Source organism: Acartia tonsa, chromosome 6 (assembly GCF_053477335.1).
Source record: "Acartia tonsa isolate MP-2025a chromosome 6, ASM5347733v1, whole genome shotgun sequence".
NCBI classification, from domain to species: Eukaryota; Metazoa; Arthropoda; class Copepoda; order Calanoida; family Acartiidae; genus Acartia; species Acartia tonsa.
The window spans coordinates 9,395,470-9,420,643 of NC_137265.1; the positions used below are offsets into that span (position 1 = coordinate 9,395,470).

Below are 25,174 nucleotides of genomic sequence, written 5' to 3' on the forward strand. Positions count from 1 at the left end.
TCTGTAAATATATAACAGTTTCTTAGGTACTAATCTCAACTAAAAAATATTCTGCATAAAAAAAATCATTTTGCAGATAATACAATATTTCATTTTTATAATATCTAAAAATAAAATTAAGGCTAAGAGTAAGAAGGTAAAAAAATTAATGCCAAATAACTTTTATCTTTGATATTTAATATAAATAAAAACTGGATTGTGAGGTGTATTTGAAGTATACAATAAAATGTTTTCAAATACAAAATATAAACAGCATGAATCACAGAGTACACATATTAATATAGAACTTTTTCTAGACCAACAAAGATTTGAAATTATTTGATTGGTAGATTGATATTCTGTTGGTAAAGCTCGCTAATACTCGCCTGAAATTACAATATTGCATTTTTTATCATTTTTTACTTACCATTTAATTTTCTATGTTAAAGGGGGGAAAGTGCCCTAAATTAAAGTCATGAGGTTAGATGGTTCGAGTACATCCGAGGCGGCATCACTGAGATGTCAGGATGTGATGATTCGAATTCCGCATGATACATAATATTAGATTTTATTCCATAAAGTAGGACACCTGCCTTACTAAGGCTAAGGCGAGGTAATTATGAGTAACCATGAAAGAACTTTATATAAGCTAAACAAAATAACAAATTAGCTGGTATTAAATATTTGAAGATTTACGGTCACGGAGTTTCATCAGATCAAAAGCATATAAATTTGACCCAAACTTTCCTCCAGTCCAAAGTAATCAGTATTGAAATGAAATGTATTGTTTCTCAACTGCTAGTGAACAACAGTAAGCTGTGATTGTTAAAAATAGAGAGAGGATCTAAGAAATCAATAAATTATGAAAGTGAAAAATTTCTGAAAATTAGGTAGATTAAATAGCCCTTTTGTTTCATAAATAAAACTGTGATTTATAACCTACATGTACAATGTTAATTAAGGGGCGTCGTAGCTCAGTGGTAACGCACTGAGTTGCGGTGATGAGAGTTCGAGTTCTAGTCCCCATGTGGCAACTCGAATTTCTCAGTTAAATACATTCACGCAACTTCCCCTGGTTGTGTAAGAAGGGGATAATTGAGTAAGTTTGGATACTCAATAGTCACGTACATAATATCAGTACTACCCTTATCCCAAGCTCCTCTGCGGAGAGCGTCATTCATTACGGTGACTTAATTTGGGACACCTGCCATACTCGGCGAGGGTGAGGTAATAATGAGTAGCTCTCACGAGATAGCGGGTCAAGTCATAATGTGCTTGAACGTGGAGCTTGATAGCCCTAGTGGCTATACAAAAGTGTCTCAGCCTACTCCATGACTACTTAGGTCCAAACCCTAAGAGACTATGGCTAATCAATCAATCAACAATGTACATATATTTACTTATATTTATTTTCCAAAACCCTAAACCCTATTTTGATGAATAATATTGAGCAAACCTGACGTCTAAGCATATCAAGAGAAATTCTTGCATTTGCCAGTTTAGCCTCAACAACTGCAGCATCCAGCTCAGTTTTACCATCTTGAAACTCTTGTCTTAATTAGAAGTAAATGAAACAAGGACAACTATGTCCAATAGTAGAGCAGCATTGCGTTTAGCCAATAGCTTGGATGTAAAATTAAGAAATTAGTACCTGGAAATAACAAAATGAAAATAAAAATACTAACTATACAAAACCTTGTGAGCTACAGTTTTTTACATTTAGACTTTCAAAGTAGGAATTTGGACAAATAAACATCCCATAATTATAGAGTAGCTGCGCTACTAATAAAATAAGTATACATTCAAAGCTAGCCTTTCAGTTTGGGAGGCACTGGTAAAATTATTTGCAAATTTTGGCAATAAAAAGAAAAAGAGAAACAAGAAAATGTTGAAATTTGATAATTTGTTACAATCTACCAATGAATTAAATAACTCAGGGTCTCTTTGGAGACTTTTACTATATTTTGATTTGTTGGTTTATAAAGTTGAGTGTTCATCCACAAGTTTCAACCACTAATTGTAATCTACAAAAGGCCTAAATTTGTGTATTTGGGATATTCATCCATTTATTGGCAATTGTCTTATCACTGCATATATTAGGGTAAAGCGGGGCGATCTCGGTTTTGAGGTGAAGTCGGTATTTTTTTGACCACCTTCATTAAATGACATTTTTCTCCATGTTCTAATCGACTGACATAAAAAAACATAAAATCAAATTTGTTCCTTATTAAATTGCCTACAAAAAAGTATATGAGATATTTGTGAGATGAATTTTTAGGGTACTTATTGGGTCTTAAAGTCGGACGACAAAAAATTTTTTTTTCGATTTTTTTGCTTCGGTCGGAAAAACGGTAAGTTGGACAAAAACTGGTAAGAGCTAGAGCTTAGACGTCTTCAGGGGACTTATTAAGAATCTAATAGGCTATCCATTTCCGTTTAAAACTTTAAAAAAGCTTGTATAGTTTTTTCTTAAATAAAAGTGAAATTTTCGAGAAAAAAAGTCAAATTTCTCGTACTTGTAGAAAAAATTGTCCGATCTTCATAATTTTTTTTGTGAATGCTCTTTATTACATTTAGCAACTTTAACCTTTAGGGCATGCTGTAATTAAATCACTATGTCATAGGTTTTTTGAAGCTGGAAAATCGACCACAGATTTTGCCAAACTTTTCTCTTTTTTTCAACTTGATTTTTTTAGAAAATTTTGCTAATAGAACTAATTTTTTTTTGGCCAAATCTATTCAAAATTGCCTGAATTTTAAGGATCAGGCCTTTAAAGTCATAAAAAGTTATTTTTTTTCTAGTAGTATTTTTATGTTTTTTATCAAAAAAATTTTCGAAAAAAAAAGTCAAATTTCGCGTACTTCGGAAAAATTATTTTTTTTGGTAGAAAAAATTGACCTATCTTAATAAAATTTTTTGTGCATACTCTTTATTACATTTAGCAACTTTTACCTTTTGGGCATGCTGTAATAAAATCAATACGTCATCGATTTTTTGAAGCTTGAAAATGCCCTACCGACTTCGCCTCAAGGCGGGGCGAAGTCGGTGCCGTTTTAGAGATCAATTTTGACAAACTTCCCAATGTCCTAGGTTTACGTCCCTTTAGGACCTGATCGACTTTTCCGAGATCTTTCTACTGAGCTTGATCTTTAAATCATTTTAGGGGTGATTTGGATCGGGGCGCGCCAAACTTTCAGCCAATCACAGCGCTGCATTTTCAAAATGCAGCGCTGTGATTGGCTGAAATTTTGGCGCGCCCCGATCTGAATCGCCACTAAAATGATTTAAAGATCAAGCTCTGGTCTTGGTCCCATTTAAAAAAAATAATTTTTACGATTTGCAGGTTCAAAAAACCGAAAAAAAAGACCGAGTTCGCCCCGCTTTACCCTACCCAATGTCCATTTTGTTATAAACTGTAACTTGTTGGATTTTTTTTTTATTTTGCAGAATTCCTTTCACCAAATATTGACATTCAGTAGGTACCTAGGTAATGTTTTTCTACTTACCTAATTCTTCTTACAAAGTAACTTCTGAAGTTTAGGTCAGTAAACCTAAAATTATACTATTGTTTCAATATTATATTTTTTAGTTTATTAGATCTATTTCTAGTAAAACTTCACTAACTACTAATTTAAAATAGCTGTGTTATAAAAATCGGGTATCTGAAAGGATAAAACAATGGCCGATAAATTTATGTACAAATATTCCCAATGATTATACACAAAATTACAACTTCTATAGATTCCAATTAGTGCCAAGTGGTTGAAATGTTTTGACGCTCAACTTAAATAACAAACTAATCAAAATTCAATAAAAGGCCCCAAAGTTGTTCAGCTAACCAAAATAAAACTTATTCTAAAACTTTGGATACTAGTATAATAAACGGACCAATAGGCTCCCTCCCTGTATAAAATGATCTAAGCAGAGAAAAAAAAACGATGAATTTTGACAAGTTGAATTAAAATAACCTGTTTGCTTCCTTGAGCATGGCTTTATACAAGCTAAGTGCTGAACTTTTAGACATTTTGACAATTCTGTAATAGTTTACAACAATTATACCCGTTATTTCAAGTAACTTTCAATAAATATATCACATTTAGTAATCAAAATACATATTTTAATAATCAATTTTAAATCAGACATCTAATTTGTATTATCTTTTGTCAGGTATTCTGATATCAACCTGGTCATTTGAGACAAGCTCAACGGGAATTATAACATCGCCAACCTAAAACAAAATATTTTTAAAAAATTAAGATAAAATATCATCAAAACATTAGAGTATAACACTAGAGGGGAAAGGGGTTAAATAACTGTATGTCCCCATCCCAAGGACCTTATGCCGACACTCGATTGGGTATTTGAAAATCAACCAATAGTGTCGGGAACATTAATACAGCCAAGTAACAGAAAACAATTTGCTAGTAGGCGAAAAAGGTCCTTGGAAAGAGGAGCAGGTAGTTATCTGTATAAACATCTATACTATAGATTTTTATCAAAAAAAAAAATAATTAATCAAACAAATTATTAATACACCAGAAATGACAATGTATCCTTTAATGCTAACATTTTTTTGATATACCTCCAAAAATTGCGAAAAAATGACAAAATTTCTTTAGATAAAAGTTATTAGGTCCTAGGGACTATACACTGGTCGAATAGTTTTTTTTTTATATGGTGGGATAGGGTAAAACCATACCTTTTAAAAGGAATAATAATATAATACGAATTACCTGTACAGCCTCTACAGTATTTAGATCATCAACAACATAATAATGACCATCATTCAGCACATCATCATCAACAATACCATGGTGGTCATCATGAATTCCTTGCTCCGCACTTGCTTCTAGTTCATGAATACCATCATGCTCATCATCGTGTATCCCCTGCGCAGGCGCACTGGTACTATCGATCCCTGTCATAATCACGTGACCCACGGCGCCATCTTGGTTGTTAGCGCCCTGGCGCAGGAGCAACAGCTTTTCTTTGTCGGCGGCTGCTTTCAGCTCGGGAACTTCATCGTCTATGTGGGTCTGGCTGCCAGTGTTGAACCTGGCGTCCTCGATGACCTGACTTGCGAGATTTTCTGCGACAACAGAGGCGTCACTTATCATCTCAAATGCATGATGCTCCGTGTTTATAATAATCTAGAAAAAATGATTTATAATTTAGTCTGGTTTTACAAAAATTTTGATTGGTTGGTTCATTAACTTTAGTGTCCAAACTTTTCAACCACTAAATGATGTACAACAATTTATCGCCCATAACCTTATATCTTTACTTGTTTTGAATTTTCTAAAAAAATTTTAGGCAGGTATACAAAAATAATTTAAATTCTAAATCATTTAATCATATGTTGAAAAAATCTTCTAATTCAATATTACTTCTAAAGTTAAATTTGTGGATGCCCCCCTAGTATTCGAAGGGAAAGAAATTGACAGGAAATAGTCGAAACCCCTATCAATATTGGAATCTAAAAATAAAGTTGCCAAAACCACTTTTTTATGTAGTTTTAAAAAGAAAAATATTGACACCCTTGTAGGAATGGAAGTGAAGTAAGCGAGACTTTTGAGAATATTTTTTTTTGCGATTTTTCTTGGAGGGTGGTGGTAGCCTTCCACATATTAGTTATAAACCTACCCAGGAACTATGAGAAGCTACCCTATAATCGAGAACCATAGCGGTTTAGCGGTTAGCGAGATCCTTCGATACAAACATACAGACATCCTGTTTCTTTATTATAAGCAGGGTGTCGGAGCCGTATAATTTTGATGCAGCTCCGGCTCCGGCTCCTACCTTAAAATTAATATATAAATTTTTTTCATTATTGAATTTGATAAAATAAAATAAATAATATAAAATATTTTGCTTTTATTTGATTAAAGCTATATAAAAGTAGAAGGATGTGTGTCTATTTGTTAAGTAACAATAGTTTTGTTAGTTTATTATATGGAAATAGACCGTTGCCTTATTATAATATTACTTTAAAAAATCATTTTTAGCTAATCCGGAGTCGGAGCCGTTTTTAACGAAAAATACGGCTCCGGATCCGGCTCCACCAAAAATGTTGCCGCTCCCGGCTCCAGCTCCGAAACACTGATTATAAGGATTTTAAATGAAATACTGTCTTACCTGTTGATTACTGATAAGTGTTTGATTATCATCTGTAGTATGAGATACTAATGCTAGGGATTGTGGAGGAACAAAGCCAGGCGAAAATAATCTATCAGACTCCATGGGTATACCATGAACCTAGAGAGATAAATTTTAATTTGAGACATTCAACACGAAAATATCGATAATATAATTAACACTTAATTAACTACCTAGTTATCAGTAAAACAGAAACATCTAAATACTTCAAATAACAACCAAGAAAAAGAATTAACGTTAGGAACCAATAGAAAAATAAACAAAGGTAGACCAAAATAACCTGGAGTAGAGAACCCCTATATAAACTTAAACTAAAATCTCATCTCTTATGCCCCCTAACATGCCGCTTCCAAAGACCATTGAAAATCCATTCATTATATTGTGCATGCATGGCCAATGCTCTACTTAGAAATAAATGACAATAGTGAATATAAATATTACCTGTTCCCTGTGCAGTCTTAGTTGAGACTTTCTTCCAAATGATTTATCACAGTCTTCACATGAATATGGTAATATACCAGTGTGCTGTGCACCCTCGTGTACCTGCAATATCATAGTTATTTATCGCATCGTATTATAGACAGATTTCCGCGGGAATTGAAATGAAAAATTATCCTAAGATTTAAAACAGTTTTGTTAACCCCGAGGGGCCGAAGAACCAAGCTAAAAATTGGTATTATTTCTAGATTTTTATTTAAATATTTGTGGAAAATTGTCTGTATTACGATGTAATACATAAATTTTTCAGTATGGCTTAGAACCGGCTCTTATCCAGCGGATATTAATCGGTATCAAAGCCATACAGTATATCTTACAGGATAAGACAATAATGGATAAATAGAACACATCCTCACTGATGACAAACAATATTACCCCTTCTGTAGATTAAAATGTTGGAAAATTGGTTGAAAGATTTTATATATATTTTTATAGCAACTGAATGTGACAGAGATCATAAAACATTAGGGACCAATACAATCTAAAATTCAACCCTATTATACCTAACAATCCGAAGGAATAACAAATAACAAGGATGACAACATCCATAAATGCGAAGCACTGAAACGGTAGGACAAACGGACATTAACACTTGTATAGTGTCAGAACTGAATAATCATAATATAAAAGTATAAGAGTCGAAGTAAAAGTGTAAGTAAATTTTTTGCAAAACTGCTTGATACAGGATAATGTTTATGAACATCCTTACATCTTAGGACTTGATTTTAGAGTTGCTTCGCTTATAAAATTGTTCTTTGTTGTCCCAGGAATCAATATACCAAAAATCAGATCAAACGGATAATTAGATCACATAAAAATTTGTTGTTAAAAAAGTAGAAAAATCAACATGTTTAAAATGGACGTACGGACTTTCTGGTAATGATTATAAAGTTGCTACACTTTCTAAATCGTACCTAACTACTACAGGAATCACCATGCAAAGTTTGAAATCGATAGGACAATTCTAACATGCCTAAATTAACGAATAAAAGCTATCTATCTCGAACGGACGTACGGACGGACGGACCGACCCTAATTATATAAAAGCTTCGCTTTTAAAATAGCTTTTGAATACTTACAGATAAATTTGATTTTGATGTAAACTGTTTCGAACAATACTTGCAGGTAAAATGTTTTATGCCCATGTGAATAACCTAAAATTAATAAAAATATTTTATAATTAAATATGTAGGTATTGTAAAATTGAACAGTAAAATTTTTACATAGGGAGTCATTTTTTCGAGTATTTTCCGTGAAGTTCTGTGTTACTGTTTAGTCAAATGCGCTCATTAAGTCAAACTGTTCTTATCTATGACCTTTTCATATATATATGTACATTATACATTTGGGCATAAATGTTCTTAATTTTGACCATTTCATTTATGTACATTTGGTCATAAATAATACCAGCTTGACTAAACGGTAACACACAACTTTAAGGAAATATGACCCCCTTAAGTTGAAGTTGTAATTGCTTCATGTTTTGTATGTTTAATATTATTTTTTAGGTTTGGCAATCCGTCTAATTTTTGGACCGGGTCCCGGATTCTCCACGGATTCCGGATTCTTATTTTTTTGACGGATTCTGGATTCCGGATTTATTATAGCAATATTTTAAAAGGCTTTTTAAAAACTAAAATCAAGGGATTAATTTATACCGGGTACTGGGAAGAATCTAAAGCTGCGTTTTTTTTATATTTTCTGATCTCTCCACTTGGTGGTGTGGGTGGGGAGAGATAATGGGTGGTAATCTTTGCCTTTAAAGAGGGGTGGTTGAAAGGAAAAACTCAAGACGCTAATTTTAGCCTAACAATTAAGAATCCGAATCCGCTATATAAAACGGATTCGAGATTTGGATTCGAATTCCAAAATTGGCCAAAAATTGTTTGGATTCCGGATTCTGGATTCGGATTGCCAACCCTAGTTATTTTAAACATTTACCTCTATGTGTGTTTTGAGTTTAACACTTGTAGTAAGAACCTTCCCGCATTGATGACATGCAAATAATTTACGAGGAACTTTCTCTCCCTTAGAGTTTACTCCATGGTACAGTAACCTGAAGAAAAATAGTTATTTATCGCATCGAATAATAAACAGCTTTCCGTGGATATAAAATGTACAATTATAAGATAAAAACCGGTTTTGTTAGCCCCGAGATGTCGAAGTCACAGGCTAACAAAACTGCTTTTAATATTATGATTGTACATTTTTAAATTCATATAAAAATGGATATAATAAGCTCCGATACAACCCATACTGGAAAATAAATACCAAAATTCTAAATAAAATATTTAGCATAAAACGTCTAAATCTGATAATATTAATATTCAAGCATAAAATGTTTAAATGTGCAATATATCCATTGAAAGTACCGACCGACAGTAAAAGAAGATTACAATGACACAATGTACTTCCATGTACGGAAAACGGCTGTACCTTCCATAAAAAAACTAGAGCAACTGCGCTTCAAAAATTGACATAAACTTTCAAACATGGCATTTTTATTTAAAGACACGTCTAAGGGAGTGGGCGGCTTTCGAATTTTCTTTTTACTAAAAGTATATTAAATTTTCTCCTAAAACAAGGATGACAACATCCATAAAAGCGAAGCTCTGAAACGGTAGGACAAACGGACATTAACGCTTGTATAGTGTCTGAACTGAATAATCAGAATATAAAAGTATAAGAGTCAAAGCAAAGTTGTAAGTAAATTTGTTGAAAAACTGCTTGATATAGGATAATGTTTAAGGACATACTTACATTTTTAGGATTTGATTATAGAGTTGCTTCGCTTATAATATTGTTCTTTGTTGTCTCAGGAATTAATATACCAACAAGGATGACAACATCCATAAAAGCGAAGCACTGAAACGGTAGGACAAACGGACATTAACACTTGTATAGTATCTGAACTGAATAATCAGAATTTAAAAGTATAAGAGCCGATGCAAAATTGTAAGTAAATTTGTTGAAAAACTGCTTGAAGCAGGATAATGTTTATGGACATACTTACATTTTTGGACTTGATTATAGAGTTGCTTCGCTTATAATATTGTTCTTTGTTGTCCCAGGAATCAATATACCAAAAATCAGATCAAACGGATAATTAGAACACTTGAAAATTTGTTGTTAAAAAATTAGAAAAATCAACATGTTTAAAATGGACGTACGGACATTCTGGTAATGATTATAGAGTTGCTACGCTTTCTAAATCGTACCCAACTACTACAGGAATCATCATGCAAAGTTTGAAATCGATAGGACAATTCTAACATGCCTAAATTAACGAATGAAAGCTATCTATCTCGGACGGACGGACGGACGTACGGACGGACGGACCGACCCTAATTATAGAAAAGCTTCGCTTTTAAAAATCAGATCAAACGGATAAATAGTTCACATAAAAATTTGTTGTTTAAAAAGTAGAAAAATCAACATGTTTAAAATGGACGTACGGACATTCTGGTATTGATTATAGAGTTGCTACGCTTTCTAAATCGTACCTAACTACTACAGGAATCATCATGCAAAGTTTGAAATCGATAGGACAATTCTAACATGCCTAAATTAACGAATAAAAGCTATCTATCTCGGACGGACGGACCGACCCTAATTATAGAAAAGCTTCGCTTTTAAAAAAATTTATAAAAATTACGTTTCTATAGATTACCTATGATTGTAGAGTGTATACTGGGATGAATAAGTTTTAGAACAGATATTACAGTTGTGGTTGGTTTGAGTTCCCGGCTCCGCGTGTTTGGTATGCATGTGCTTGTTCATAGCAAGCTTGGAGTTGTGCTTCTTATAACAAACACTACACTCATACTAAAGTAAAATATTAAAAGTTTGGAATCTTTATAAGGATTAGATAATGGACGATAAAATGATGTAAGATGTATGTTGTATGTACATCCCCAAATACGATGAACAAAATTATCACTTCACTACTGTTAATCAAAATTATTGATGAAAAGATTTTATACCTACAAAGACGTTAGTATAGACCAATCAAAATATTTTGAGCTGGTAATAGTAATTCCTTTTCTTTTGATAGGTGGTTCAAAAATTAAACTAAGATTCTTCCTTTGTGGACTAAACTTACCATGTGTGTCGGTATGTATTTCTTGTATTCCCCGGCAAGTTCGAACCCATTAATCCCTTTTTCCTTACACCAGAATTCCCCAGAGAATGAGTGTGTTACGTGGCATTCCTAACTATCTCCGCGCGTGGCTTGTAAACAAACAAAAGAGACGCGCACTTTTCCTTTGATAATTCCCATGTGAGGAGCTACGTGAATGAAAATAATGTATTGCTTGAATATACATGCGCTCTGATACGTGGAAGATCTCAAATAAGCCTTCCTGCTTAGTTTGACATCATATGTGGTAAGAATTTATCTTTAATTCTTGAAAATAAGCGTAGAATGGTACAATTTTATGAAGAAATTTAAATCATTAATTTTTCAGCAAATAGACCATTTAACTGCTAAGTTTTGATATACGAATATTTACTTTTATATTATTGATTATTTTATTCTAAAATTATCAATTTCTGATGCGATTTAATATGATTCGTGCCAATTTTAAGTTTTTTAGAAAATTCATATTTTTTATTAAATTAAAATCACGCAACCTCGATGCTAAAAAATAATAACAATTAATTTTATGTAATTAATTCTTATATTTTTGTTTTAGACTTACTGTTTTCATGGTAATAAATACACATTCGTAAACTTCACTATGTTGGTCATTCGGGAGGCTTCGAGATAAGATTTCGAGAACGGCTAGGCATTGCGTTCCGAAACAATGAAAACAAGACAGAACAGATGCAGCTAAGAAGAATCTGTGAAGTTTTGTGAATGTGTTGGTTGTGATACCTTACCACACATTATTATAGTCATAATCAGTACAGTTAACTTTAGTGACAATCATGGGTCCTAAAAAGAATAAAGGTGATCAATTGAGTAAGCGGCTGCGCCCAGCCGTTGATGCCCTAACCAGTGAGCTAAGTAGAGTGATGAAGTTGGTCAGTGATACTTCAGAACTTGATGTTAGACATCTCACTAAGGAGTCAATCCTTGTTCACGACAAGTTCGAAACGTTCGACAGCATCATGAACGGTTTTAGCAAGCTTGGTTTGAGAATCCAAGAGCTTGATGAGTTTAGTGACATTTATTCTGATATAGTTACTGTGCAAAAAGACTATAGTGCCTTGAAGGATGCTCTTGATGCTATAGAAGAGCTTAGTGACATTCAAAGTGTTGTTGATTTAGTTGGTGATAATTTGCCTAACCATCAGGCTGAACTATATGATCGATGCTTGAAGATCGTGAAAGTTATTAAAGGGTCATATTTTCCCTTGCCCGATCCAATTATAAACACTTTGTCTGCATTGATGAAACAATTGGCTGAGGTTAAGCTTGAACCTGTGAAGCCACCCACGACGACGGCGGGTGCCCCAGCAGCATCGCCATTTGTGTCACCGTTTGGCACACCACAATTCGCCACCGGTTCTATGTTCACGCCAGGATATATGAATCGTGTTGACGAGCGGCTTCTCCCCTCATTCGACGGCCAGGAAGCATCTTACGTAAGTTTTAAGGACAATTTTAAAAAGCTTACTGTAGGACAGGACCCGTCGTATTTGCAGTTATTGTTGAGCAGTGAGAAGGTCTGTAAAAATAAAGAGCTGAGACTCCAATTAACTCAGATTCAATCGCATGAATCTCAGTGGGCTTACCTTGACTCGCGTTTCAAGTCTAAGACACGTCAAATGCTTTGCCTTTTCAACCAATGGGAGAAAAAGTCTAAGCCGTCGGACTCCAACCAGATTGTGACTGTGTTAGCAGAGTTCGGTGGTGCAGTTAGCCAGCTGGAGCAGCTGACTAAAGATGATGAAGATGATGAGGTTACCACCAGCCAGTGGTTGACCGTGATCCTTCTGGAGATGTTATCCAAGAAGTTACCTCGAGACTTTCAAGACAAGCTTAATTTGGCATTGGGCTCAATGGACGTCCCAAATGTGCCAAAGTTGATGCAGATTATCGAAGAGCAGAGGGGCGCTATTTTAATGCGGTGCTCGACTGATATGGACACCCCCTCTAAGAAGAAGGGTAATCCTGCGGCAGCAGCTACAGCCGTAGGTAAACCTGGGTCTCCAGCAAAGACCAAGAAGAAACAGCCTTGCCCGTCGGAAGGTTGCAGTTCTGAACACTTGTTGTTTAAGTGTTCCAAGTTTAGGGATCTGTCTGTTCCTGAACGTAAAAACTTTATCAAGAAGATCGGCGCCTGTTTGCTTTGCCTTCAAAAGGGACACAGGGTTGCTGATTGTCCTAAGGCCGATAGACTTGGCAGCTGTACCATAGACAGCTGCAATCAGCCTCATAATTCATTATTACATGAATCTGTTGCTGGTGGACAAGTTGCGGCAGTTTATGAATCACAGTTGTTCAGCAAGAACAATTATATGCTGATGTTGCAGCAGCTCCCAGCCGTGGCGGCTGACAAACGCCAAGTCACCGTCAACGCGATGTGGGATAGTGGAGCAAATCTCACACTAATTTCTAGAAGTATCGCCAAGAAGTTAGAGTTGCCATCAACTGGTCGCACAGCTACTATTTCTTTGGCGGATGGAAAGAGCCAAGCATGTCCTACGGTTAAAATCTGCTTGGTTGACCGCAACCGGAATTGCCATATTCTGGAGGCGGCGGTAGTGCCCAGCATTGGTACTGACGAAGGGTTACGTTCTATTGATCCTGCAGCCGCCGCCGAGATTTTCGATATGAAGCCTGATAATTTCTCTATGGTTGATGGTAAGATAGATGTTCTTATTGGGCACCTGACACCAGCTATGTTCCCGTGTGCAGATAAAATGGTTGGTGATTCTAGACTGTACAGAAGTTTATTTGGTACAGGTTATCTAGTTGTGTCTGCAGACGGCAGGACTGTTGCTAATCCTGTCGCTTGTAAAGCTACTAAGCTAGAGGTCAGCAAGATGGAGTTCCTTTCCACGGAGAGTCTGGGAATACAGCCGCCATCAATGTGCAGCGGCTGTAAGAATTGCCGCCATTGCGCTGCCATTGCCGCCGGGCAGTCCGCCTTGGACGTGCGCAAGCGGCAGCTGATTGAAGAAGGTTTGACGCTGGATCTTGAGAGCCGTATCTGGACGGCTTCATATCCTTATAAGACGCCGCCAAGTGTGTTGTTTGATAATTCAGAGCAGGCGTACAAGATTTGCCTGCGTGACCGGCAAAGAATGGTCAAAAAAGGCGAATATGATACTTTCTGCCAAGTGTTTAATGAAGCTGTTTCTCGTGGCGTGTATGTTAGAGCGTCGCCAGAAGATCTGTCTTATACTGGGCCTGTTTATTATTCGAGCCTGGTGTGTGCATATAAAGAAAGTATTTCCACGCTGTTGAGGATATGCGCCAACAGCAGTCTCTGTTGCAAGGGGATGAGTCTCAACAGTATTATGATGGACGGGCCAGTTCCATTATATTCCCTGATGCATAATCTTATTCGGTTCAGAAGCTACAAGTGTGCGCTTGTGGGTGATATCCAGAAGTTTTATAACAGTTTGTTAGCTACCTATGAAGATTCTCAGCTGAAACACGTATTTTTTGCTGATACAGTTGATGGAGAGCCGGAGGTTTACCTCACCAAAACTGTTAATTTTGGTGAAGCCCTCGCAGGCGATATGGCCGTGACCGCCCTCAGACTCACTGGTCGTATCTTTGGTGGAAGATCCCTGCAGGATGTTCATGATGTTTATGGATCTGAGAAGATTAAAGGTTCTGATGTTATAGCCAATCAAGATGTGTGGAGAGATGTTCAGCAGCCGCTCAGATCTGAATTTGTGTTGTATCAAGATCCTCCTTCTGTGAAATTGGAGACTTGTACTTACGTGGATGACCACTTAAGCGGTCATAACAGTAAACCTGAAGCTGTCCAGCTGGTCCGAGAGCTGGAGCAGATGATTGAACCTGGAAATTTCAGATTTAAATCTGTTATTTATTCTGGAGATGATGTTGACAGAGCAAAAGTTTTGGGCATTGTTTGGGACCCAAAACAGGATGTATTGTTTTAGCCTGTCAGAGCCAACCACGGCGCGAAGATTAAAGGTAGAAAGTTGCTGGAGGACCTGGACTTGGAGGATCTCTGGAGAAGTCTACCTGAAACGATAACTAAACGAGAAGTTTGGAGAATCGTACAGCAATTGTACGACCCGTTGGGTTTAGCTTCACCATTGTTGCTTAAATCCAAGCTATGTCTACGCTCAGTTTGCATACATGGATGTGACTGGGATGATTCCATACCTGGAGAGTTGAGGTCTGAGTTTGTGAGCAGCCTCCAGGACAGGGCGGCACTTGGAAATGTGTCGTTCAGACGTTCGATGGTTCCTGATAAGCCATTGGGGCTTCCAATGGTAATTGGTTTCTGTGATGCATCAAGCTCAGCTTATGCAGCCATTATCTATCTGAGGTGGCCAATTGCTGGAGGAGTTGATGTAGTTTTGTGTTGCGCCAAGTCACGTGTCGCACCAGTTAAGATGGAGTCTATACCGAGGTTAGAAATGTTATCGTGTCTAATCTTGGCAAGGCTTGTGAATACAGTTGTCAGAGCCCTACCATTTGACATCTCTGGCAAAGTATTTTTTAGTGATAGCAGCTGCGCCCTAGCACAATTATCTAGTGACAGTGTTATGCTAAATGTCTTCAACAGTCATCGTGTTTCTGAAATACAACAGTTGACGAGCCCTGAAGATTGGAGATGGGTACCTACCCAACACAACATTGCGGATTTAGCTACGCGAGGTTTGTGTACAATTGAGGATGTACAACCTGGATCTACTTATCAGGAAGGTCCAAGCTGGTTGCGCCTGGAACAGGACCAGTGGCCCGTTAAAACGGCGGGTGAGGTTAACGCATCTATTCCTGAGAGTGAGCTTAATCCAAAGATGGCGAAGCTCAAGGTAATGTTCACACAAATGGTGGACAATGATTTCTGGAGGTTGCTGGCAAGGAGGACCTACAGGCAGGCAAGAAGGACTGTAGCTGCAGTTCTTAAGGCTGCTAACCTTTTCAAATTGTTACTTGTCAAGAAACGTGGTGTTGCAACAAATGAGGATGGTGGTAGCAACAATGATAGTTCTAGGTATTATGAGAACTATACTTTCACAAACACTTATTTGGATTCTGTTTGTGACCTGTTTTTGACATCCTTCAACCAAGAGAAGGAGATGACCATGGACGCCGAGGGGAAGTTCGATTATCTTCAACCGTATCATCACAAAGTCCAGGTTTGTTGGCCCATAGTGGGTCACGATGGATGTTTTCCTCTTCGGACATTTACAATACTTAAAATGGCCGCCAGAGGTGACGAAGCTCTTGAGGCCGCAGCTGGAGGCCCAAGGAAAGTTATGAAGGACAGCCCAGGTGTTGTCTTGCTTAGCCGCCACAACAGGCTGGCAAAGCTGATTCTACAACAGTCTCACGATGAGCTGGGCCATGGAGGCCATTGTAAGACTTTGGCGCAAAGCCGAAGGTATGCTTGGATCACACATGGCCGCATGGAGGCTATGAAAGTGGTCAAGAATTGTGCTGCATGTTCCATTGAGTATGCCAAGCGTTCGAGTCCCGCAATGGCTAATATCCTGCCCGACCGTGTGGAGCCGTCAGTACCCTTCAAAGAGGTCCATATGGATCTTGCGGGACCCATAGAAGTTGTGAAACCTGGCGTTGGCACCAGGAAAACCAGGACAAAGTACAAAGTCTGGTTGTTGATAGTAGCTTGTAGATTTACACAGGCTGTGTTCATTGATGTTTTGACAGATTATTCAACTGAAGCCGTGCTGGTCGGCTTGAGAAAACTTCCGGCGTTTTACAACATGCCAAGAAGAATTACAACTGATCGTGGTACCAATATGGCAGGTACCAAACGCATTCTAGATGAACTTTTGAAGGATACAAGGATGCATTTTGAGTGGCATCTTGTGCCCACAGCTGCACATTCATTCGTTGGCACTGTGGAGAGACAGGTTGGACTGGTCAAGCGAGTGTTGAACAAGAAGTTGGCCGGAGCTACCGTAACCTTCAATGATTTACTGGTGTTGTGTGCTGAGACAGCTAGAGTGCTGAATTCTAAACCGTTGACTTATGCCACTGCTGGCGAAGATGTCAATACCTGGAGAATTATTTCACCTGCTGATTTGCTTGGAGGCAGGACAAATGATGCAATCTGTACGTTTGAAACCGGTTGCAAGGAACCGATTACCAGGAGGTTGGAGAACTTGGAGGAGTTGACCAGGCAGTTCCATCAGGTGTACAAGGAGCAGCTCATGCCCGAGCTGTTGAGGTCCATCAAGTGGCGCCGCAACGAGGTGCTGCTTGAGCCAGGAGATGTGGTGCTTGTTGATGACAGCACAAGTTTGATGAAGAAGTTTAGATTGGGACGAGTTCAAGAAGTGCGCCCAGGTGGAAGGACCGTGGTTGCCAAATACAAATTATCAGACGACGTCGCCGCCACAGATAACGAGACTTCCGCAAGACGACTACTGAAGATCAATCTACCCAAAGTTTAGTATAAGTATCGTTCTTGTTTAACTTTGATTTTTTATTTTTTCGGTAGATTTATCAGATTTTTTTCGAAAGACAAAAAACGCAATTTTTGATACAATTTCGTTTAAACTTTCAAATCGATGCAAGATTTTTTTCATTTGAAATGCAAACTTAAGTTTTTATACGTTTTCGCAAGTTCTTTCAATGATTTAAGTCTTTCCGAGACCTGGGATTTTTTTCGAGGAAAATTTCCTAGGTACCTATGCAGATTAAACATTTTTATCCTTGTTGGATTGAAATTTGATATGATAAGAAATTAACAAAATGAGATTTTTACATCATTTAAATATTTCTTTATGATTTATTACAATCACATCAATAATTTAATATTACATGCATATTAAAATTATTACTATTTACCTTTGAACTGATGTACCTAAAGAAAAAATGCAGATTTTTTTTGCGATGAATTAAGTAGATTCTTTGAATTTCGTAGAATTTAGCTTAATAAGACCGCTTTACGACGTACCTAAGCTCTGTTTCCTCGGCCAGGCCCGACGCAAAACGGCAAAACTAAAGCATAAGATATTTAATTTTGATTTGATTTGCTTTGATTGATGAATTTAAAAGTTTCTTTGAATTATTTCATGATTCTTTTTATTTTTATTTTGAATTAAACATCACTAATTATGTTTGTTTCAGTTGATGCAGCCCTGCGCCAGAAATCCTGTTAGAAATTATGCAGTATCAAAAGATGTGATGGAAAGTCATAACGTCCAACAGGATAGCTGGCACAAGGGATTTATTATTATTTGATGGACATTGTTAGTTTGTATCTTGAGGGATTCATTCTAACTGAGGCCCAAATTGCCTTTAATTATGACTGTATGAATATGTATATGTTGCTTTCTTCTTAAAACAGAGAGAAATTGAAGATTCAGCATTTTAGAGAAGTTCTTTTCTTACATTGAGCTTTTGTTTTATTTTAGTAAATTTAATTTGCATATTTCAATTGCAATTTTAATTTTACGCAATTTTGATTCACGAAGATTTAAAATTATGAAATTTTAATTTTCCGAAGTTTGATGATTTTTTTACAGTCATATTTTATTTAGATTTAAGTATCTATTTTATTAAAACATGTTTAGATTTAAGGATCTTACTTATCTTATCTGAAAAATGTTTAGATGTAAGCACGATTATTTTTCTGTCGGAGAAAAATTCTAATTATTGAGAAGTTTTCATGCAATTTTACTTTTCTTTTCTAGCAAAAAGATTTAGTAGAAGAAATGTTATTATTTAATCTTTCTTTCTTTTGATGAAGAAAAGTTTGAGTTGATTATTTAATTATCGATGCGATTTTTAGTATAAAAATCATTTACCTATTTTATTATGTAGGTACCTAATTGAAGTTTAGGTACTAATGATTATTAATTCATGTATTCGCAATTACATGGTCTGTAATTCTAATTTTATTTGAGATTATGAGGCCATGATATAATGAGATGTGTGAGTGGTAAATGTGCATTTCATGAATGTTGAATGCTTTTCCCATTCCTTATTCCTGTCCTTATGTGGTAGCTGAGGCGGTTTGAGTTGTTGTGGTATTCGTAAGTTTCCATAACCAATTTTAGGCCTTATGGCCATGACATTTTAAACTCTTGTAATTTATGCGTTATAAGATTGTAATTTCGTGGACACTGTCTGCACGCATGTTGCAAAGATGAGGTATTGTGTTCGATTCCCAGTGAATAGACGGGTGTGTGTCGGTATGTATTTCTTGTATTCCCCGGCAAGTTCGAACCCATTAATCCCTTTTTCCTTACACCAGAATTCCCCAGAGAATGAGTGTGTTACGTGGCATTCCTAACTATCTCCGCGCGTGGCTTGTAAACAAACAAAAGAGACGCGCACTTTTCCTTTGATAATTCCCATGTGAGGAGCTACGTGAATGAAAATAATGTATTGCTTGAATATACATGCGCTCTGATACGTGGAAGATCTCAAATAAGCCTTCCTGCTTAGTTTGACATCATATGTGGTAAGAATTTATCTTTAATTCTTGAAAATAAGCGTAGAATGGTACAATTTTATGAAGAAATTTAAATCATTAATTTTTCAGCAAATAGACCATTTAACTGCTAAGTTTTGATATACGAATATTTACTTTTATATTATTGATTATTTTATTCTAAAATTATCAATTTCTGATGCGATTTAATATGATTCGTGCCAATTTTAAGTTTTTTAGAAAATTCATATTTTTTATTAAATTAAAATCACGCAACCTCGATGCTAAAAAATAATAACAATTAATTTTATGTAATTAATTCTTATATTTTTGTTTTAGACTTACTGTTTTCATGGTAATAAATACACATTCGTAAACTTCACTATGTTGGTCATTCGGGAGGCTTCGAGATAAGATTTCGAGAACGGCTAGGCATTGCGTTCCGAAACACCATGGATTCTGAAAATGGGATAACTAATATTATCTCCACATAAAGACTTTGCCCCTATCAACCTTCTCAAGCACACATCCAACTGCTGTGAAGCAATGCTATTACCTTTCCATCCGTAGATACTGTGCAGTTCTTTTTGTGGTAAGAGAAATAATGCTGACGCTTATACATTTTCTTACATTTCGGGCAGGTTATCTTAATATTAAAATCATTATTTCATTTCTGAAACTAACTTTTGTACTCAATTTCTCAAGAGAAAATATAAAATATGACTAATCTATGTCTTGTAATATAATAAAAAGATATAGGAGATTCCTCGTATAATGGGATTGTATCATATGCGATTTAATAAAGACAAAAATCTTGGTCTTTAAAAAAATTCCCTTGATGACGAATTATTGTGTCTGATTGGCTATCTAAGATAATAAATCTATGTCACTTAGGATCAATTTTGATGAAATTTTCATTTTTTAGAGAGAATTTTACAGATTATAGTAAGGCAATATATTGGACCACTAAAGATCATTAAGACAACAAGAATTTCGAGATATATGGACATGATGTAGGAAGGTGTAAAATTGCGTCAACCCTAATTATACAGCAGCAACGCTACTTAAGATAAATAATTACTTTAATTTTGATTGGAAATTTTCCCTTGACTTTTTCTTTATGATGATCAGTAATATGTGTGTGCAGTGTTTGTTTGTATCTTGCATCATAGTCACACCCATCATACGGACATGGATACCTAAAAGTAGTAAGGTTTATTGTATGTCCGCTCAGATCTTAGGAACCAATAAGTTCTCAATTTTGGACATGCTTTTATAGGATATTTTAGTTTCAAAGGGAACTATCCACGAACGAGAGCAAGTGATTCTGAGCACAGTCCAGCATTGATCCATAGTATTTTATTAGTGATTATACTAGGTTTATATTTAATATTTGGTTTATCAACTAAAAGTTGGGTTTTACCATGGTTTTATATGAAAAAAACTTTGATATATAAATCGTTTTTTGATGCAATGTCATCAAAAGCTTTATTGAGTTCAAAGGACAAAATAAAATAACACGGCAGAAACGCATCAAATGCTGTAAATTAAAAAAGTACTTTAATTAAACTGTTTACAATATCACAAGTTACCAACCCTTTTTCAAAATATACATTTTTAATCAAAATAATATACTTTTGTGTCAAACCTTTTAAAAACAGTTTGAAGTCATCAAAAAATTTGATGATATTGCACCAAAAAATGCTTTACTTTTCAAAGTTTTTGTCATATAAAACCATGGTGAAACCTAACTTTTTAGTCGATAAAGCAAATATTATTAAAGATAAACCTAGTAAATTCATTAAAAAATACTATGGAGCAATGTTGGAAGGTGCTTAGAATCACTTGCTCTCGTTAATCATTTCGTTGTAAGTATTTTCAATCCAAAACAGCTATAATGAAGGAGCTACATATTTTACCTTTGATTTTTTCCATCGCCATGTATCTTATACTCGTGTTCTGTTAACAAATTCCTGAAATATAAAAATAACAAATGAATTTGAAAATACATTTAAAAAAGATATGATGAAATATCTAATCATTTCATAATTTCAGAAATAAACAAACCTTTTGCCGTTTGGTCAATTACAGGGGTAATTTCGACACTAAGAAAAAATATAACCACCCAACGAAATAAAAGTATCTGCATATTTCAGTATTAAACCAAAATATATAGGTAAATGTTTAAGTAATCAACTTACTTGTAGCTGTATCCTTTATTGCACTGAGAACATTTAAACTTTTTAGCAATATGATTTTCAAGATGGGGAAATAGCTTTTTTGCTGATAGTTTGCTAGCAGAACATTGGCAACACTTGTAGTAATTTCCTGAAAAATATAAAAAATAAATAAGAGAAATTATAGCATTAAAAAACAGTAAATTCAAACTTTTTGGTCTTTTTTCACCTGTCGCGAGAAAAGTTTCAACTCATTTTAAAGAAAACCACAAACAACTTAGTAATCTCTTTTAAGACAATCCAGTTAGCAATAACAGCCTTAAAAGATTACCTAGAGGCTTTCTAGTCCTACTTTTGATCATTTTAAACACAGACTTAAGCCAAAATACCAAAAGGATCTTCTTATATTGTCAACCATTCATTAGTTGATTTTTTTTTGTATGTACTATTACTTCACAAACAGTTTAATGTATTCTATTTATGTTTCATCAGAGTAAGACTAGCTATAATGATAAATATATATATTTACCTTTATGACAACCTTTCTGATTTTCACTAATCTCTCTGTTCTTATGATTTATTCTTGGTTTGTTACATAATGGACATAGTTTATCTGCTGGTTGGTAGGTCACATTTCCATCACTTGAGCTTTTTTTACTTTTTTTAGATGTTTTGCTTTTATTAGATGTTAACTTTTTTCTTTTGTTTGTTCTTATTTGTTGTTGTTGTTTTTGCTGTTGTTGTTGTATTATCTCACTTATTTGTTGTTGCTGTTTTTGCTGTTGTTGTTGTATTATCTCAGAACTAATATTAAAAATCTTGACTGCATCCACTGGACGTAAATATTTTAATGCTGTGTTTTCTTTATCAGACACTTTATCTTCATTGCTTTTTGCATTTTGGCTAATTTCTGATCATAGATTAACCTTTCAGTTGGGATTTTTTTAGCATTAATGTTAATTTAGGGATCTAAAGGGTTAAGAAAATGGCCGATAAATTGATGTACATCTCCAATGATGATACACAAAATTAACCCTTCTGTAGATTTTAATTATAAAACTTTGGGGACTAGTGTAATAGCCCAATGTCCCCTTATTTCCTGGGTTAATTAATCAAAAACTAACATTATATTATGTATGAGTACAAAGTAAAAGAAGTTATGTTTAAACCCAATTTTTCATGTAAAAAAAATATGTAAATCTTTTGCAAGCTATAGGGAAGTATGTGGTCTGTTACAGCTGTAACAATCAAAGAAAATATTTTTTTTTTTTGGGGGGGGGGGGAGGGGGAGGAGGGGGGAACATTCTAGGTAAATACTATGGTAGCCCCCATAACAGCTGAAATTACGATACATTTTTAAAATATTACTTCAGTTATAGGTTACACCAATTATACCTGATTTAGTTAGGGTTGTTCTCCATGTAAGAATCTACTTAAAGAGATTGTAAGCTATGAAATTAAATTTGCTACCTTTGCTCAAAAGGACGGACGGACATACATTAGTTACAAAGTTCCTACACTTTGAATTTTTATAATCAAATGGAAGGATAATTTCCTTTGACGTTTTCAGGTTTGTTATTCAATTGATTTGACTGAAACTGTTGAGAATCATCTAAATGAATTGTGTGAACTAGACTTGAATCAGTTTCATCAGCACTAGCTGCGTCGTCATTAATATCAACAAAATGAAAGTCAACGTTATCATGTTGGTCCAGTGGTTCGTCCACACATACCTCGGATATTTCACTAAAATGTTGCAACATTATTAAATATTCAGAAGGTTTTTTCTTTATGATGAAACTATTAAGTTTTTATAATATTCTAACCCTCTATAAAAGTAACAGGATGTCATTGTCTATGTGTGTTTCTGCCTGTTTGTACCGAAGAAGTTTGCTAACCGCTGAACCTATATGGTTCTCCTTTACAATATAGATTCTCATAGATCCTGGGAAGGTATACAACTATTTGGGGAAGGGTACCACCAACTTCCCAAGAGAAATCGCCGTTAGGAACCCCCCCTCCTAAAAAAAGTAATAAAACTTTTTATTTGTATATTAGGATCTCGCTATTCACTGAACCGATTGAGTTCTCCATTTAAGTTCCAGGATAGTTTTAGGCTATTCTATTTTTAAATTTACTTCTTGTGATGATTTTAGGCAATTTTACTTAATTCCTTCCTCCTGTTAATGCTACGGATTTTTTTTTCAAGTTAATGAATGGTCAAAGGTAAAAAAATACTTACTACGTGCTTGAGTCTAGACTAAAAAGATTGATATTATCATTATTAGCAAGTTTGTATGTTGAAACTTCTGGACTAGCTTTAACATTTTCTTTCACATTCTTAATCTTAACATTAGTTGGTTGTCTGTTAGATGTTTGGCCTTTCTTTTCTTTAGATCCTGCAACAAAAAAATATCTATTACCTAATTTAAAAGTTTGCTTTTAAATTTCTGAAATTAAGGTAGTAGGTAGGTATCATCCTATTATATAAAATAGTAAGTTTTTTTTGTCTGTAGCTTAAGATTTCGATAAGTACCTACTGAACAGATTGAGTTCTCCATTTTATGGAACCTTCTTGTTGGTCGCTGGATGGTTTTAGGCTATTTAATATCAATATCTAAGTTTGATTTTAGGCTATTTTTCTTCTTTCCTTAACCCTTCACAAACATAGCTCCTAAATGCTAGGAGTGCAGCCGCCGCTAGTATTATATAAAATAGTAACAGTTTTTGTTTGAAGCTTAATATCTCAATAACTACTGATACGATTGGGTTTTCTTTTTTAAGGCATGCTTCACATTTCCTAGGATGATTTTATGCTACTTTATTTTCAGATTTTAAGGCTTTAAAAAGTAAACAAGGATGACAACATCCATAAAAGCGAAGCACTGAAACGGTAGGACAAACGGACGTTAACACTTGTATAGTTTCAGAACTGAATAATCCTAATATAAATGTATAAGAGTCAAAGCAAAATTGTGAGTAAATTTGTTAAAAACTGCTTGATACAGGATAATGTTTATGGACATACTTACATTTTTAGGACTTGATTATAGAGTTGCTTCGTTTATTACATTATACTTTGTTGTCCCAGGAATCAATATACCAAAAATCAGATCAATCGGATAATTATATCACATAAAAATTTGATGTTAAAAAAGTAAAAATAATCATCTTGTTTAAAATGGACGTACGGACATTTTGGTAATGATTATAAAGTTGCTACGCTTTCTAAATCGTACCTAACTGCTAAAGGAATCACCATGCAAAATTTGAAATCGATAGGACAATTCTAACATGCCTAAATTAACGAAAAAGCTATCCGTTACGGACGGACGGACGGACGTACGGACCGACCCTAATTGTAGAAAAGCTTCGCTTTTAAAAAATACTGACCTGGTAATTTTACTTTCAAAAGGTTAGCCACCATAAATACATTGTTTATTGTTTTCATATTGGTTGGTAAATATCCAGTATACACAGCATGGATGAAATCTCTAAATTGAAAATTGTTAATTATAAGAAGTTATCATCCCGTAGATTTTTATTGTTTATTTTAGCGGATTTTTCATCGTCACTAAGATGGTATTATTAACCAGAGTAAAAATTTTTATTTTAAAAAAACTTATCAAATGCTAGGTACTCCCTGTATTTTAGGTGGAAAGATGATACAACCTACAACATGTCAAATAAATATAAGTTAAATATCTTCTAAGTTCGGCAATCCGTCCAATTTTTTGACCGGATTCGGATTCTTACAAAAATCCGTCAAAAAACGGATTAATCTTTGGATTCCAGAT

The 25,174-nt window shown here is 35.0% G+C and overlaps 2 protein-coding genes across 2 annotated transcripts in view; both read right to left on the reverse strand.

Moving 5' to 3' along the window:
- bcn92 (LYR motif-containing protein bcn92) lies at positions 1–4,056 on the reverse strand. The gene is made up of 4 exons (XM_080163417.1): positions 3,949–4,056; positions 3,487–3,531; positions 1,436–1,532; positions 1–365 (listed from the first exon to the last, which is right to left on the reverse strand). Exons 1-4 carry the CDS (start codon positions 4,002–4,004, stop codon positions 315–317), a joined length of 249 nt encoding a protein of 82 aa, XP_080019543.1. The 5' UTR covers positions 4,005–4,056; the 3' UTR covers positions 1–314.
- The window catches only part of LOC145321794 (uncharacterized), a 25,644-nt gene continuing 4,482 nt past the window's right edge, over positions 4,013–25,174 (reverse strand). The window contains exons 7-21 of the mRNA XM_080163414.1: positions 24,771–24,871; positions 23,620–23,776; positions 22,933–23,123; positions 21,907–22,287; positions 21,402–21,528; positions 21,120–21,173; positions 20,282–20,399; positions 19,757–19,846; positions 10,305–10,459; positions 8,576–8,690; positions 7,714–7,788; positions 6,578–6,679; positions 6,116–6,235; positions 4,714–5,130; positions 4,013–4,208 (exon numbers count right to left, since the gene is read on the reverse strand). Of these exons, the coding sequence (XP_080019540.1) occupies positions 4,134–4,208; positions 4,714–5,130; positions 6,116–6,235; positions 6,578–6,679; positions 7,714–7,788; positions 8,576–8,690; positions 10,305–10,459; positions 19,757–19,846; positions 20,282–20,399; positions 21,120–21,173; positions 21,402–21,528; positions 21,907–22,287; positions 22,933–23,123; positions 23,620–23,776; positions 24,771–24,871 (2,278 nt within the window). The 3' untranslated portion in view covers positions 4,013–4,133. The remainder of the gene's footprint in view (positions 4,209–4,713; positions 5,131–6,115; positions 6,236–6,577; positions 6,680–7,713; positions 7,789–8,575; positions 8,691–10,304; positions 10,460–19,756; positions 19,847–20,281; positions 20,400–21,119; positions 21,174–21,401; positions 21,529–21,906; positions 22,288–22,932; positions 23,124–23,619; positions 23,777–24,770; positions 24,872–25,174) is intronic.